This window comes from Podarcis melisellensis (assembly GCF_964234715.1).
Source record: "Podarcis melisellensis genome assembly, chromosome: 14".
NCBI classification, from domain to species: domain Eukaryota; kingdom Metazoa; phylum Chordata; class Lepidosauria; order Squamata; family Lacertidae; genus Podarcis; species Podarcis melisellensis.
Window position 1 is genome coordinate 47,080,846 of NC_138546.1, and position 17,674 is coordinate 47,098,519.

A 17,674-nucleotide genomic window follows, 5' to 3' on the forward strand; every position below is an offset into this window, starting at 1 on the left:
ATCACCTCTGAAGCACCAGGGAGGAAGAGCTAAGGTTTTCTCATTCTAGCTTGCTCTCTAAGAAGAAACTGTGGAGGGTTCACCAGTCGGATATGGAGGCATCATCCACAGCTGAGCAGTCTGAATCCCTTGGCCTGAGTGAAGGATGGGTGCCTAGTAGTTTCTTCTCCATATAATTTTTGTTCATGGAATTCTGACTGCTCTCAGCCGATAGAATGTGTAGGACAAAGCCTTCTATGCTGGCTGGGTCTGAAAGGAGTTGCAGTTCTAAACATCTGGAGAACACTAGGTTGGGGAAGATCATGTATGTTGACTGAAGCACTGATGAAGTAGGAAAGTTTGCCCTTCTGAGTAAACCTTGGCCAAAAAAAGTTCATTAAGATTTAGCAATATATTTTGGACATCCCATTGCAGCTCATTTTAACTTCTTAACTCTTAGAAAAAATAATTAAATTTCCTTGAAAATGTCCTTGGCAGAAGAAACAAGGAAATGAGTAATGTAAGTCTTATTTTTTTATGACTTGCATAACCAGGCATGGTTTTATTGTAACACTTGCTTAAGTTTTCTGCCAGCTTTAAAAAAACCATTTCCTGCATCTCTGCTTAATTGTTGTTTTGGTGTGTTCTGTTGTGCTGGCTGTTACACTTTCCCTGCTCTTTACTCAATGAACATTTTAAATCTTAAAAGCAACCCACCATTTTGCGTTCTATTTCATGTTTGGAAGCATACATTACTGTTAGATTCCATTGTGCTTTTTGGGAGAAGCCTGGCATTGGCATGAACTACAATAACTTTAAGCTAAAGTAGGGAGCAGAGTCCTTCACTAGCTCTCTTGCCAGACATGTTGAGCACTTTCAAGTAAGTTGGCTGTCTCTCTATTCTTTGACGTATTTCCTTTTGTACTCGGTACTCAGCAACAAGTTAAAGAGTCCTATTTTGCAAGCTGCTTGGACATTCTGTACTTTTCTCGGTCCGCTGCAAGAAATGTATAGTGCAGGGGTTGCCAGTGCAGCACCCACAGGTGCTAGGGCTCCTGCTGGTGTTTTGTGTCGCACCTGATAAGGTTTCAGTAAATATCCCCTCAAAAATCTGTGATGCATGGCAGACTGTTGGTTCTTTATGCTTGATCCTTGTGTTCATAGGCTTGGCTTTGCCTACATGGAAGTGCCCCCTTAAATGGGTCCTCGTTTTGTTGGATGCCAGGATTGTTTTCAGCAGGGGAGTTGTCCTTTGCTCTCTCTTTTTGTCACCTTGATCAGATGTGAAACCTTCTGGTTTCAGTGTCAGTTACTTTAGGATTGCTACATTAGAGTGAGAGTTGAGTAATCCAGACTACGTTTGCTCTAAACTATGGCTTAGTGCGATGTCTAAACACTGCCAGTGTTGTTGCAAAGTTAACATTCTGGCCAGGTTTTGAAATTCCAGAAAATAATATTTCCTGAAGTATCTTATTAAGAAAGTAACTGTTTGAATTCAGTTGATGATCTAATGGGGTTTAGTTCATCAACCTGAGAACTCATTTAAGTTGATTTGATATTGTACTTGGTTAACATGCCTGGGTGGTTCAGTTGGTTAGAGCATGGTGCTGCGAATGCCAAGCTTGCAAGTTTGATCCCCGTATGGGACAGCTGCATATTCCTGCATGGCAGGGGGTTGGACTAGATGATCCTTAGCATCCCTTCCAACTCTACCATTCTATGATTCTATGTCATACATTCCTGGCAAAATATTTAATCTAAATTATTTTCTTGAGTCCCCTATTATATGTTTCTAGAAGTTCAACTTCACTTTCAAAGTTTCCAGACTGTTTTCTGAATCTAACATTTGATCTGTCTGTCATTATTGGATTAGTCTTAGATTTTAACATTATCAAGAATCTGGTAGCTGTTAGGTTTGGACATTGCTTGAAGAATAAAAATTTAATAATATTCTGTAGCTACTTTGCCCGTAAGACATCTCATGATTAGCAGCTTGAATGTTTTTTTGGATTTGAGCATAACTAGAATAAAGATATACAAACCTTCTACAGCAGAATTTAACAAAGTTTTATTTTTAACCCTCCACCCCCAGAGAGTTTCACACTTTCTTCATATAGAAACTTGTTTGTATTTCTATTTCTATCTGGTTAAAAAGGTAAAGGTACCCCTGCCCGTAGGGGCCAGTCTTGCCAGACTCTGGGGTTGTGCGCCCATCTCACTTAAGAGGCCAGGGGCCAGCGCTGTCCGGAGACACTTCCGGGTCACGTGGCCAGTGTGACATCGCTGCTCTGGCGAGCCAGAGCTGCACACGGAAACGCCGTTTACCTTCCCGCTAGAAAGCGGTCCCTATTTATCTACTTGCACCTGAGGTTGCTTTCGAGCTGCTAGGTTGGCAGGCGCTGGGACCGAAAGACGGGAGCGCACCCCGCCGGGGGATTCGAACCGCCGACCATGCGATCGGCAAGCCCTAGGCGCTGAGGCTTTTACCCACAGCGCCACCCGCGCTGGTTACTATTGATACTATCTGGTTACTATTGATATTATTGTGAAACTTTACACTAACCTGAGGCACGGTTCTATGTGAAAAGGAAAATAAGAGCATCTAGAAAATGTTAGACTAGTATGCATCTGTCTTTGTGGAAGAATCTTGCATTTGGAAAGTAATACAACTAATCAGGATGAATTGGAGTTCACAGGAAACAGTAAATTAAAGCATGAACTTGCATAAGGGTATTTATCTCTGTCTCAGTAAAACCCACACTAAATGTTAAAGAGAAAAGCTGCATTAATTACTCAAGAGGGATTCAAAGCTCAGCAGTTTACTAGGCTTGAAGGATTTATTGAAAAGCAGGGGTTCTCATGTGTAACTGTGGGCAATAAACCTATTTAATTAAAGGCTTAATCTTTTAGCTGCTGTTCTCTGCTATTTATTCCTATAAAAAAAAGCTTCATCTCTATAGTAGTGCTTGATTGCATGGCCCTCCCCCTTTCAGGTTTGCATTTGTTGTTCCTTCTCCCATGAATACGTGTGTTAAAGGGGCGGAGGGGGATGACCTTTGACCTGCCAAGCATAGGCCTTCCAGTGCCAGCAACCAAGGGTTCATGGTGAAGCAGGTCATCAATCCTGGCAGCCAATCAGCAAAAAATGTATGATATTGGCACTGATGTTGCAAGAAGGGATCTCTCATGAGGGGTGAGGAGACAAACTCTTACAACCCAACTCTCAACCCTTGAGATATGTTGCAACCTTTAGAAGACCTCTGAAGGCAGCCCTGTATCGGGAAGTGCTTAATATCTTATGCTTTTAATGTTTAATTATGCTTTTGTATATGCTGGAAGCTGCCTAGAGTGGCCGGGGCAACCCCATCAGATGGGTGGGGTACAAATAATAAAATGTTTGTTGTTGCAAGGCCAGGTTGCTCACCGGAGTGAGGCGGTTTGAGCGTATTACACCAATCCTGGTCGACTGCACTGGCTCCCAATTATTTTCTGGGCCCAATTCAAAGTGCTGGTTTTGACCTATAAAGCCTTAAAGTGCTCAGGACCACAATACCTCAAGGACCGCCTCTTTCCATATGAACCCACCTCCTCCAAGAGAGATCCAGAGGGTGGCAACACGAGAACAGGCCTTTTCGGCAGTGGCTCCCCGTCTGTGGAATGCTCTCCCCAGGGAGGTTCGCCTGGAGCCTTCATTATACACCTCTTTAACCAGGCCTTTGGTTTATTTGATTGACATCCTATGCCCTTTTAAAATGTGTTGGGGGGGGTTGTTGGTTGTTTTTATTTTGATTATGTACCTTGTGGTTTTATATTCTGAGACCTGCAGGTATAGGGCGGTATATAAATTATAATAAGAATACGAACAGGACCTTGGCTGTGTGAAGTGATATTATTTCCCTTCCCATTTACGGTACTTTTAACTTCACTTCTCTTCTTCAATTAATGGTAGAAGCATTGTGTCATAGGAGGGGAGCCATAACTCTGCATTGGCAGAACATCAGAACAGCCTGCTAGATCAGGCTAATGCCCATCTAGGCCAGCATCCTGTTCTCACAGTGGCCAACCAAACACTTGTGAAAAAACTGCAAGGAGGATTCAAGCACAACAGCACTCTCCTCTCTTGTGGTTTCCAGCAGCTGGCATTCAGAAACATTATTGCCTCTGACTATGAAGGCAGAGCATAGCCATCATGGCTAGTAGCTACTGATAGCTTTGTCCTCCATGAATTTATCTTTTAAAGCCATTTAACTGGGTGACCATCACTACCTCTTGTTGTGTAAATTCAATAGCAGATTAACTATGCAGTATGTGAAGAAGTACTTTCTTCTGTCCCAAATCTTCCAATATTCAGCTTTATTGAATGTACACAAGTTCTAGTGCTATGCAAGAAGAAAAACTTTTCTTCTTCCTTCTCCATACCATATATAATTCATAAACACCTATCATGTAACCTCTTCTTTGCCTTTTCTCTGGGCTAAAGAGCCCAAAATGCTGCCATGTTTCCTCACAGGGAGTTGTTTGTTGGATTTCTGCCTGGGTCAGAGGAATGTGCCACAGTGTAGGCACCGGCAGATATTCCTTGGCAACCTCCCGCTGCTACTCCCGGCAGATAAGCAGCCGAGGTCTCGGCGATTCTTCCCAGATGTGTGAGAGGAACACACCGTTCTTCCTCTCTCCCCTTTGGTGTCCCCCAGGGAGGGGAAAGAAGCAGACAGAAATCTATTTACATCCTTTATTACTGTCTCTTTACATCAGTACAGAGAAACATGTCTGCACTCCACAGCAGTAAGAATAAACTCCACCCATGTACTTCCAGTACGGGTCATATGACACACACACTGAGCTAACATCCGGTGCTCAGTACAGAATGGACTGCCCCTTTGTTCCCATGGCAACAGTCACAAACATCCTGTCTGACTTTCCAGCCACAAGCAGCTGCCTGAGCTGCTAGAGCCTTTGCTTGCTGCAGCATTGGTGCTTTATGATAACATTGTTATCCCTTTATCATTTTGTTGCCCTTTTCTGAACATTTTCCAACTACAATATTGTTTTTGGGATGAGGTAACTGCAACTGTACAAAGTATTCCAAATTCAATTCTTTTCTTAATTCCAGCGTGGAATTTGCCTTTTTCACAGCTGCTGCACACGGGGTCAACATCTTTATTGAGCTATCTACTTTTACTCCAAGGTCTCATTCCTGGTCAGTCACTGCCAGTTCAGATCCCGTCATCTTGTTTGTGCAATTATGACCCCCCCCCCCCAATTACACACATCACTTTACACTTGTTTACATTGAATTTACACTGAATTCCATTTTACTGCCCATTTGGTCAATTTGGATATGTCCTTTCAGAGCTCTTCACAATCACTTTTTGTTTTATTGAACAATTTAGTATCATCAGCAAACATAACGACCTCACTACTCATTCCCCGTTTCACCAGTTGAAGAACCTGTGTCAGCAGTGCTAGGAGCCACTGCCACTGAGAAATACCTTGGGCTGACTGCGTCTATTGCCTGACTGATTATCTGTGATTGTGCTTTTTTTTGTCCTAGGTCAGTGCACACCGAGAAGACAGTGTCAGCCTCAGTGGCAGTCATTCGGGATTGTCCAGTGCCCTTTCTGCTCAGAATTCTGAACTAAACCACAAAGCACAAGAAAGCTACAGAGGTAATATGAATTCCAGCTGGATTTTTCCTAACCCATGACTCTGGGTGACTAGTCCATCTAAGCATCCTAGGGAGTCTAATCTACAAACCTGCCTGTATTTAATTGTCCCTTCATGAACGAGAAATATACTGTAGCTGGAGGAATCTTTGTGATATGCAGTAAAATTCTTCATGTAAACCCCATTGATTCCTCTCCCTAAAAACTTGTATTTGGGTTGCTGTTTGTTGTGATCCCAGGCATTGCTTTGGCAATGTTTGTATACCTGTCTTAAACAGTGATGGGAAACATTTTTGTCCCGGTAAGCCAGATCTTGTATCTTCTTCCCACTCCACCTGTGCAGGCCATCTTTGACAAGTAGACAGGACCTGTCAAAGCATAACCCTTGTGCAGAGTTTACTAAGCACCCAGCAACCAGCTGATTGTTGGGTGCTTCAGAATTGCTGCACAAGGTGCTTTGCAAAACCTCTAGTCCAGAGCTTTCCAAACTTTTCATGTTGGTGACACTTTTTAGACATGTTTCATTTCGCTCACAGTGATTCAGTTTTACTAGCAAACCGGAGGTTAAACTAATCCCTTGTAAGAGCATTCATGCGACACACCCACACATTGCAGCCGACACACTAACGGGTCATGACACACAGTTTGGAAAGCTGCTCTAGTTGGTGTTTGGGCAGTGCTGAGCACAATAATTGCAAAGTACTTTGCACATACTTCTCAATCAGTAATAAGCTTCCCAAAAGCCTAACAACCAGCTGATTGTGGGATGCCTCTTTTAACCCCACCGCTACCTGCTCCACACCTGACATCCTATATGATATCAGATGTAGGGCACATGGGCATGGCTTAGCCAAAATGGCCTTGGGGGCCAAATGGGGAGTTAGGCTAAATCTGATGTGCATGCTGGAAGTTCCCCACTTCTACTTAAGCGCACGCGCACACACACGGCAATGTGGATGCAAGTTAGTAAATTAATGTAGCATATCCCATAATAGTTGTCTGTCTTTCCTTCCAAACTGCATGTGTCAGCCTATCTACTAAATTTTTAAAGAAGGGGATTAAATCTGCACAACCACTTTTGGAGATAGTTTTCCACCTGCAGAACTGTTTCCCTATAAACTGAAATGGACTTGTGTAGACTTCCTGTTCTTTAAAATCATGTTTATACAGTAACAAGCTGAACTGACACCCCAGCCTTGGCAGAACACACCCATTCATAGCAGGTACTTTTAAGAGCACTTTCAGTTCTCAGCTGAAACAAGCTAAGGCATGAGAAGTTTTGCTGGCCTGAATGGATGGATTCCCTCCTTTTTCCCTTTAGGTCACACAGTAAAATGAGCAGTACCACAGATGGCTTCTTTGAGTAGGTCTTATGCACAGAGGGGCTAGAATGCGTCATTTTCTGGACTAGTTGGAACTTACAGCCACAGTGCACAAGGACTGCCCATTCTGGTCCCTGATTTATTCATATGGTGTTTGCCAACAATTCTCCAGATGGTCTCTTAAAATAATATTTCTTTGAATGGTATCTTATAAATCCAAAGCACAGTGATTTGGGTTGTGGGTCCTGAAAAGAATGATAGTCTGTGTGCTTGGTCAACACCAAGAGTCGCTACTCTTACAGCTAATAAGATCTCTGCCTGTTCCCCACCCTACCCGCTGCCCCATATCATGTAAATACTGAATAATTTCTTACCCTTTCAACCTGCAGTAATCATTTATTAGGTACATCACAAAAAAGTTTTATTCTCTCAACATTTCTCATAGACAGTAGGGCACTATGGAGAGGTTATATCCCCTCAAGGATCACTTAATAAGAGTCTGCTGCAGGAGGCGGTGCATATGGACCTGTGCCATGTATTTCAGGTTCTCAAGAGTAGGAATATGGGGAAATGAGAACCATTCATGTTGCACTGAAAAGGGTTTGGGATGAGAGCCACACTTAGTTCCACTTGAGACATGCACACAATGCTCGCAGGGCAAGGCGACTGGAATCTGGAAGAGTTCCTGCCTCCTCCTCCCAAAGCAATTTGTTTTTGTCTTTGCAGGGAGAATTATTATTGCCCAGGGCTTTACATGATCACTTATTTGAAGCCAAAACAGGGGCAAGACAGACGTATCCAGCAGAGTTCCTAGAGGCTCTTTTTCTCACTTCAGAATTGTTGTGAACTGGTCCTGGTCTTTTGTGACACTTGCTGAAATAAGCACGGCCTTAAATTTCTTCTCTTCTGGCATGGACCTCTAATTTATTGTAGACAGCAATTAGATTTCAAAGGTTTTCTGGAATTGTAAGAGATTCTTAACTGAAAACTTCAGGTTTTGGGTTTTTTTATCAAGAAAAAAAGTCTAATGGGTGACACGTTGAGCAGCCAATAAAAGCATCAGTGTTGGAGTTCAAGTGAAAAAGCAAACTGTTTTTATCTGTCATATTAAATTACATCATCTTCCCCACAAAACCCAAATGCACCCAACCCATCAAGTAGCTATTTCAGACAGCTAATGGACTCAACATTAGAGCCCCCACACTGTCACCTTGAAACACTTAGGTTCAGTTTGGAGCAAAAGAAGGGAGGGGTTTCTAATACTACCTTATGATCTTCCTCCTGAGCTTAGTTCCTTTTTCAACATTTTCCTATGTCTTCTCTATCTGGGTGGGAGCCACTTGCTACCCATTTGTCTTTGGACAAACATAAGGGAGGTGGTGGTTTTCTTATTGCCTGATCTTATTTCTTATTACTCTGTTGTGTTTGCATGCAGTGCTGTCATCTGGGTTGCCAAACCACTCCGTAGCATTAGGTCCGGCTGAGATCAAGTCAGAGCACAAGGAGAAAGATGAAAACACACATGAACCTGCCTCCTCTGATGATATGAAATCTGATGATGAGTCCTCCCAAAAGGATATCAAAATCTCATCAAGAGGAAGAACAAGGTATAGCAGCCCTCTCCTCAGAGGTCAGGTTCTCTGTCAGTACCCTCTGCCTGGGGTGAGAAAAAGTCTTAGAGTGATTGGGGGGGGGCATAATCAAAAAGAGCATATATGATTTCAGGTGTCAGTTCAGTGTACAAATAATGGAAAGTTCAATATGGAAGTTTTTCCCCAGTGTCTTCTAAGGCTCAGTAGTTCATGCAAACTGTTACTGAGCCCTCAGAATAAGGTCCACTATTTCTGGTACACCACAAAGGATGACAGGCACTTCACATGGAGAAGTGAGCAGCTTTTCAAGTCAGGAGTGAGTTGCCAGGTGTAGGTGTTTTTTTTGCTCTTCCTGATAAGCTGTCATTCTTAAGTAAGCTCTGAGTCTTTGTTGTGTATACCTTCCATCCTGAACTGTTCATGTGAGCTGCGTGGACCTCTGAAAGATCTGCTTCTGGTTTGGAGGAAATGACTAGTAAGGCAAAAAGAAGGATCACTTCAGCAAATTCACCTTGGCGGCAGTAATTTCTCTTGTTAATTACTTTGGGGTGAACTTCCTCACAACATGCTTGCATAAACTAAGAGCTAGGTGCTCACAGATCTCAACTCTGGCAACATTTTTGGAACACTGTCTTCAGGTTGCCATAACCTCACTGACAGGCTACACTATTCATGCAAATGTTCTACTTGTGTGAGATATAGGTTGGCCAAAAGTAGCAAAAGCGGGGTGGGGGTGGAGTTAGAGTGAGAAATTAGGGCTCATTGTTCTGGTTTGCAGAGGCCAATTCCTTGCATGGAAGACACTTGAAAAGGAGGAATGGAGGCAGCAGTAAAAAATTCTGTGATACGATATGAACAGGGATGATTGCCAGGTGCTTACTCCAGGCACTTTACCTGCCTGTGTTTCAACAGCAGCACTAACGAAGATGAGGACTTAAATCCAGAACAAAAGCTGGAGCGGGAGCGAGAGAGGCGGATGGCCAACAACGCTCGTGAGCGCTTGCGGGTCCGAGATATTAACGAAGCATTCAAAGAGCTGGGCCGGATGTGTCAGCTTCATCTGAAGAGTGAGAAACCTCAGACCAAGCTGCTTATTCTTCACCAGGCTGTGGCAGTCATCCTCAGTCTCGAGCAGCAAGTCAGAGGTGAGCTTGGCTGGGCGGAGGATCTTTCTCTTCTTTCCCTCTTTGTCCCAGTTTTTGTGTTGCCTCCTTCATCCAAGTTTGAACGTCATTCCGTAAGCAATGTTCTAATTTGCATCTAAGAGGGATAGGGATGAAGAAGGAGGGCAGGCCATGTTGCCTTGTGGGCAAGAGGTGGCAGTGGCAGGACCTTTCTGCACAGTGCTGTGTGAAGTGGGTGTGGTGCACTCAGGATTCACCACCTATCCATTCATGCTGGGTGGTGCAATTCCACAGTATCATGGGTGGCTGCCAGCTCGGTTGTGTAAAAACTTAGGATGGCCAGACCTAACCCTTTTTGAGTTCCAGCATATTTAATGGGAAAGCTGAGCATGTATAACTTGTAAGAATTCCTTTTCTCAGTAAGATTCAACATAAACCTGGGAACACAGAGAGATTTTATTGCTTTTTAACAAACGGGTCCAGGCTGTTGTATCTGCTTCTCTCGCAAACCCCACCCCGTCACCCAGAAATATCACAGAGGCAAGAAAATGCCCATGTATCACATACCACTTAATATTGTTGTAAACCGCTTAGAGATTTCTTTAACAATGAAGTGGTATATAAATTTTTAAAATAAATAAATCACAGTTCAGCACAAGCATCTGGACCCTCTGGGGTTGGCATGGTGCTGCTTGGGACAGAGCGCAGTAACTTTAAGCCAAGGCCAGCAGCCCCCTGCCTCAGTTCCCCTTCTCTAGAAGCAGGCGGTAGCATTTTATCAGTTATGATTGGGGCTCTTTTTCAGGAAAAAGGGGGTAAAGTGCCATGCCGGGGGGGGGGGGGAGCATGTATTTTCTTCTCCATTAATGTTATACTGTTTATGTGCTGTGTGTTTGTATAATTGTTTTGCTTTTATAATTCAATTTATGTTTACCATAAAGTCTTTGTAGGTCCATTTGTGATTTTTTTGGTTTGTGTACCTCATTCTTCCTTCAAACTGTGTGCTAGGGCTTCACAATCACTTCATGCAGTCACTCTGTGGTGATTTCTGTCTGGGCTTATTTCACTGTTACTGCAGGCATGAAATCAGTAAACGTAAGTTAACATAAGGTCAGTTGTTATTCCCAGGCAGGAGTAGCTGGCAGAACAGGGTGGAGCAGCATTGCTGACCTGGCTGCCCAATGCAGAGGTCACTGCTGGTAACCTGGGGGGGGGGGCGAGGTGCAGAACACGGCCCCGGGATTATCTGATTGGCTCTGCAGCTCTGCCCCCACAACACTGACCTCCCTGCTCCCTTAGCTCCTGGCAGCAACCTCCATGCTGGGAAGGCAGGTGAGCAGCACTGTTGTGGCAGCCACCACCGTTCCCATGATGCAGGCAGGCAATTTTAGATGTTGATCTACTTGCCCAAGGCAGGCTAGGAGCTTCATGACTGAACTGAGAATTTAAGCTTGCTCTCTCAGGTCCAAGTCCTCCCTAACCTCTGGGTGTTTGGCTATATCTACAAATTGAAATACTAAAGCTGAATAAAGAAAGCAAAGGATAGATGCAACTGAAAATACATTGATAATCTTCGCTAATGATCATGAATTCAGCTTGTGTGGTGTTTGCAGTGCGGGTTCATAGAAGGAGGATCCGCTGCGTGCCTGGAGCTCTGCGCAAGGAAGGGCTGTCCCCTTGTCTTCCGTGTCAGGAATGTTCCTGCTGAACTCTGTGTGCACACCAGTGCCCTGAGTGCTTTAAATCCTAACCATAGGCGATAATTTTTTATTTAAATTACATTCTGTCAAGTCCATTTATCATAATCCTTGTGGGGTTTGCCTGACTTTGAGGGGGCACCAGCTGCCACTGGAAGCAGAGTTAACCCTTAGCAACAAATCCATATCCATGTCAACCTTGAAAAGTCCTCTCTTGAGGTTGGGTTATAAAATAAGCACAGTTCTTTATAATCACATTCTCCTGTCGAACTGGAGCGACTGTTGACCTCTCGTATGCAACTCCTTTTGTATCTGTGTCAAAGAAATGATGAAACGGACATCAGAGCCACACCATCTCCCACTAAAGAGGATGTGTCTCTCCCTCCCTTGTTTATTTCTCCCTGTGGGCCGCCTGGACACAGCTGTGTTTTGTATTGTGCTTTCTCATCTGATGCATTTCCAGGGTGTACATATAAATGTCTTCGAGATGCAGAAGGTGTCAACATTAATATCTGCTCAGTGGTCTAAATCACCAAGTGACATCTCATCTGTTCTGTTGCTTATGCCAGCAACTTGGGCCTCATTTTGTATTCTTTTTTTCTGTTACGTTGTAAGAAAACAAGGATGAGAGTGTTTATCTTGGAAGTGACGGAATTAACAGCTGAACATGGAAATGGAATATTCAATAGCAGTATTTTTATCAGTGCTTAGATCAGGCTTCCCCAACCTGGTGCCCTCCAGATGAACCACACAGCTGTGCTGGTTGGGATTTATGGAAGTTGTAGTCTCAAACATATTTGAGGGCACAAAGTTGAGGATGGCCGACTTGAATGAACAGGTGAATGGAATCCTTAGCAGATTTGTAAATGAGAAATGAAACTGGGAGGAGTCAGTAATGTCTCAGAAAACAGGAATCGCCTAGCCTGTCAGCTAAGATCAAGTGTAGAAAACAGTCATGATCTTGACAAAATGGAAATCTGAGCCAAAACTAACAAAATGAAATTCAACAGAACCAAATGCAAACTTCTGCATTTAGACAAAAAATCAATAAAATACACAGATATATAGATTGGAGAATATCTTGACACTGGTATATCTGAAAGGGTTATTGAGGTTTTAATCAATCACAAGCTGCACACGAGTCACTGGTGTGATACAGATGCAAAAAAGCTAATGTGAATTTAAGCTTCATTAGCAAAACCATAAAATATATAATCAAAATAAAAACAACAACCCAGTAACCCATCACAATGTCTCCATTGTGTTTTGGAGTATCTTTTGAAAAATGTTTAACATGGTGTTTGTTTTATTAAATTTTTTAAATAAAGCTTTAAAAGTTTTTAGTTGTGGATTATACTGCCTCAGGGACCTGCTGAAACCATATTTGGGGTATAAATGTGAAAAACAGTAAATCAATATGGTCCTTTTGTTTTGAATCATGAGTTTCCACACCAGAATCAGATGCCACTAGGAATGTGCAGCCTGCTTCTGTGGAAACCTCCCAGGCTATCTCTGAACTCTTGGTGGACTGCTGGTTCTCTATCTGGTTGGGGCTGAGTACAACAAATAAACAGATTTTTTATTTTTGAAACTGTTGTTTTGTGCAAAATTGGTGAATCATAAAACAATGTATTTCAAATGCCATTATGCAAGCTGCCTTGCGATGCCTTGGCTCAGAAAGATGGCATATCTAGATTGAAATAAATAAACATCTGTAAGAACTATCTGTGGAGTTCAGCATGCTTGATAATGCCAGGTAGATAGATCTTTGGTTTGCTTCCATATTGAGAACTAGTCACCAAGCAAAACCATACCTTTCATGCATTAATAGAGGTGGTGTTTTTTATGTTACTCTTAGAGAGGAACCTAAACCCCAAAGCAGCCTGCCTTAAGAGAAGGGAAGAAGAAAAAGTTTCTGCCGTATCGGCAGAGCCACCAGCATCACACCCAGGAAGCCATCCTGGACTTAGTGAAACTACCAACCCTATGGGTCATATGTAAACACCAGCCAGGTAGGTGAAACATTTCACATCTGTGTGAGTTAAAGAAAGCTCTTTTGAATATCTAGAATTGAAATTTGGGTACAGGACATAGTTAAAGTATGAAAATGATTTGACTACTCTTTGTGCTTGTTTTAACTATTGCCATGAGACCCAGATCTAGTTGATGTTTTCAAATGCTATAAAGTCCTTTACCATTTTACCACATCTAATATAGTTTTGTTAAAATGAATAGCGATACTCAACAAAAACCTTTAGGACTTGCCATTAGTAAAAATCTACTGAGAGCTCACCTTAAGAAGCACCGGATCTTCAGCCTGTGTAGGTGTTTGCGTAAGTCACTTGTACCACTTTTTAGCCGGGAGAGATGAGAGACACAACTAAAAACAATCACAAAAGAACCAATTCTGTGGAAGAAGCATCCAAGTGAGCTCCCTGATTGGCCCTCATGACTTGATGTAGCTGTTTTCTTATTATGGCATCCTTCACTTTCCCCCTTGCTACATCAGTTTTGCACAGAAGTAGCTGAGTGCCAAGCATTTTGTCACCTGGCTCTTTTGTGCTACTGTAAAACTCACTGTGAGGATTAACCACAAAGTGTGTATATATTGTGAAGACAAAACAGTTTTGAAGAGGGTAGACCAAGGCTAATATTCTGTCCATGCAAACTAGACTGATTGCTTGGTATAGGAATGGTCTCTGTTGTGTGCCTGTCTTGGTTACAGCAGGTGGTCCATCCAGTTTTGAGGGGGTCATCTGCAAATAGACCAGTAGCTGGTAATGCAAATGGGCTCTTGGGCATATTTTCTCCATGAGCTTGTCATGACAGAGAGATTCTTTTGAGTAGAGTGTTTTCCTTTGCACAGTTGATGCTTTGGTGCTGACTTTGCTCTACCTCCACACAGAGAATGGAAGCAAGTCAAGCCATTTCAACTCCTACTTGATCTATTGGCTAGTGCAAAAGACCAATTTCTATGCAGGGCAGATCCACACTATATATTTAAAGCACATTCAGTGCACTTTCAAAGCACATGGCTTTCCCCCCAAATCATGGGAGCTGTAGTTTAAGTTCACAGGATTTGGGGGGAGGTGAGGCTAAATGTGTGTTGGATAGGATTTTAATGTTTAGTGTAGATCTGCCTCTAGTTTCTTGGATGGGGCCATTGGGCCTCAGTGCTATGGGATAAACTGCTTCCAGGGAAACAGAATCTGATCTTGCACATAAAACTGGATGCTGTCCTACATGGCCTGCTGGGGCTGGCTGGTCTTTCGGCCAGCTGCAGATCAGCCAGGCTTTGCTGGTGAAAATAGTAACTATTAGTAGATTTAGCAGACATTCATGGTGCCATCATCATTTGCTAATATCTTCTATGATTTTCACACCAGAATTCCAGAATCATGGGGAGGAAACCTAGAAGGTGACCTGCTTTTCTTCACAAGGACACAGACTCAAAACTGAACAAAGACACATCTGATAGGAGACACAAGAAACCCAAACGCAATTATATGGTTAAAGTAACTGGTGACCAACTGCATCAGGGTGATGATGCCAACAGCATCTCCTCCTGATAGAATTTCAGCACCAGAAATATTGCTGTGCATCTCCTCCTCCTCCTCTTCCTCCTTGTCCTCTTGCAAGCAGCATGCCGCTCCAGCACAATCAGAGACTCTTTGATTCCTCCACTCGCCGTGGAAGTTGCCTTGTGCCTAAACTGAATTGACAAATGCATTGTAACTACAAATTGTTATTTATTTGTGATGGAACTGTGAAGGTCTACATATGAAGGGAAATGTTAAGCTGTTCAAAGCTGATGGGAGTTCAGCTGAGAGGTTGGTGTTAAGAGAGCAAAACTACAAAAACTTCTAACCCTTCACATTCCCAGCATACTTGTGAATGTCTTAAAAGAAAGAAGGGACAAGGGCTTCTGTCATTCTTCCCATTCCTTTGGCTGTTTGGTGCATGTTTTCCTTAGTATGTCTTTTTATTTTTAAATGCTTGCCAGCCCTCTCAGGCACAGTTCCTTATTGCAAAGGTGTTCCCGTTCCAAGTGCAAGGCATGAACCATACTATGGTCACAGCATTCTTGGAATGAAAAGAAGTGATGTACTATTGATTTCTCAAACCCTTTAGACAGTTGGGGTTCCTAGTATAACTTACAATGTGAACTGTAAATTGGGGGGGGGGGACAACCAACTTAGAACTGCTTTGTTTTCTAAGCAGTCAGTATAAGTAAATGGTTGTAAGCATAAAATATAGTAAAATGCAAAGGAGACTTACTTACCTGTTGTAAAGTCTGGTGAGCAGTCCGATCTGAAGTTTGTTGTGGCAGGAGTAGGTTGAGTGGATCTGACCACTGGGATACAAGAGCAACGGCCAGTCTGTCCTTACACTTTAGCTTAAAAATTATCATCTAGTTTACCTGCAAAGAAGTTTGGGATGGGATCTTATCAACTTCTTGCCATACGTCTTTGTCCTAGAAAATAAGCTGCAACAGCAATCTCAGAATATGTTGCAGCTTGACCTAAGTGGTCCTTAAGTCTTCCCTTCTTGCTCCCTCTTTTGGGGATATCCCAGCTCTTTTGAACTTCCATAAAAGCTGTCTTCCACTGTAGCACCCCAGAGTGTGGCAGACAGGAAGGGACAATCAAAACACAACTTTCCTAACTCTCTTCCCGGCTGCCATCTGCTTGTACTCACTAAAGAAATAGATAAACTAGCCATCTGAATAATCTCACCACATTTGAAAGAACAAAAATGTTGCTACAACAGGCTTAAGAATTTTAGATCACGTCTTAGATGGTTCCTAGAAAATCAACTGGTTTGTGAAGTGACTGACTGGATTATTTATCAGTTCTCCAGTAACACCTGACCCAACTTCTGTGGCCTTGTTCTTCATTTCAGTGCTTCTTGTCTCAATGAACTTCTGCTTATGATGACATGTGAAAGTGCTAACCTGCCACTGCCTGACCTTTTTCCTTCCAAGCTTGTTGTCTCTTGGCTGTATTAGACTTTGTGGTATGCCCAGAAGCTTTCCTTCATAAAATAGAAAGAGAGAGAGAGAGAGAGAGAAAAAAAAGAAAACATTTGGCTTATTTTTCACTGTAGCTAGTCTTTTATACAATAATCTTGTAAGAAAGTGTCTTGAATTCTAAATATTACTCTTTCTAGATTTTTGAAATCAAAAAAGTTTTCAGTAAAAAAAATTTCTTACTTTATTTTACTATATTAGGTAGTAAAAAATGTAGGGTTATTTACCGTAACCTGTCCATTAATACCATAAATTTACAATAGCATTGTAAGAGCATAGTAGGGTTCTAGCATACTGTGTAGTACCTTATGGAGTATTGTAAGAGCTACTTGTCCGAGATGAATTGCTTCTCATCTTGTTACCCGGTTTCCATTGTTGGTTTATTGAAAATTTGTACCCTGTGTCAAATTTCAGGATGTTACTGATAAACTTTTTCAACCAGCAGAAAGTTGTTCAACATTTTTTCTGTCAAATGTAACAGAAAACACTATGTATATAACATTTATGTAGCAATAAATGTGCCATCTTTTTTTTTAAAAAAAAGCCTTTGTAAATCAGTTATTTTAACACTTTTCTTATGCTATTGTGTGTTTGATTTAGAAGGAAGGAAGGAAGGAAGGAAGGAAGGAAGGAAGGAAGGAAGGAAGGAAGGAAGGAAGGAATTGGTCTTACCTTGAATTTTTCTGTTTACTGGGAATGATTGATAACATTCCTCAAAGGGACATTACTCCTCCTGGAAGGAACAGGCAGGGTCCACTGAAGCTTTTTGCGTCCTCCCCAGGGGCAGATGTTATGCCTCACATCAGATTGCCTAGCAGAACGGACAACTTGACCCCACACCAACATTTCAACTTTAACTCTGCCATTGACTGAAACCTAGCAGTTGAGAAACTGTACTGAACAGCAAAAGAGAAACCAACGCTAAATAGAGAAGCATAAAAAGGGCTTATCCACAGCAAAGTAGAACAGATACCCCCCCCCCAAATGAATGGAACATACACTGACAGGCAAAACTCCTAACCATATGTATGGCTGTGGCAAGAGTCAAAACCCACACCCCTCAGCTTGCCAGCAGAAGAAGGAGAGGGTGGAATGTCATCCATTCTCAGTAATAAGACCAATTTCCACTTTTACCTAAGAATGATGAATGATGGAGGGCATTCATCATGGGGATGGATGTAAGAGCAGTCTCAAGTGTGGGCTTGACACAATACAGGAAAGATCCTAGAACAGATAATTCAACAGACTATGAGCACTTAGAAAAG

General features: G+C 42.5%; 1 protein-coding gene across 15 annotated transcripts in view; it reads left to right on the top strand.

The window, feature by feature from the left end:
- The window catches only part of TCF12 (transcription factor 12), a 150,792-nt gene extending 134,348 nt beyond the window's left edge, over positions 1-16,444 (top strand). For 13 of the 15 annotated variants that reach the window (XM_081887659.1, XM_081887652.1, XM_081887660.1 and 10 more), the window contains 5 exons: positions 5,534-5,648; positions 8,403-8,574; positions 9,472-9,704; positions 13,239-13,392; positions 14,767-16,444. In XM_081887659.1, the coding sequence (XP_081743785.1) occupies positions 5,534-5,648; positions 8,403-8,574; positions 9,472-9,704; positions 13,239-13,381 (663 nt within the window). In that variant the 3' untranslated portion in view covers positions 13,382-13,392; positions 14,767-16,444. The remainder of the gene's footprint in view (positions 1-5,533; positions 5,649-8,402; positions 8,575-9,471; positions 9,705-13,238; positions 13,393-14,766) is intronic. The other 2 variants (XM_081887661.1, XM_081887657.1) reach the window with 1 other exon arrangement.
- Positions 16,445-17,674: the final 1,230 nt, after the last annotated feature.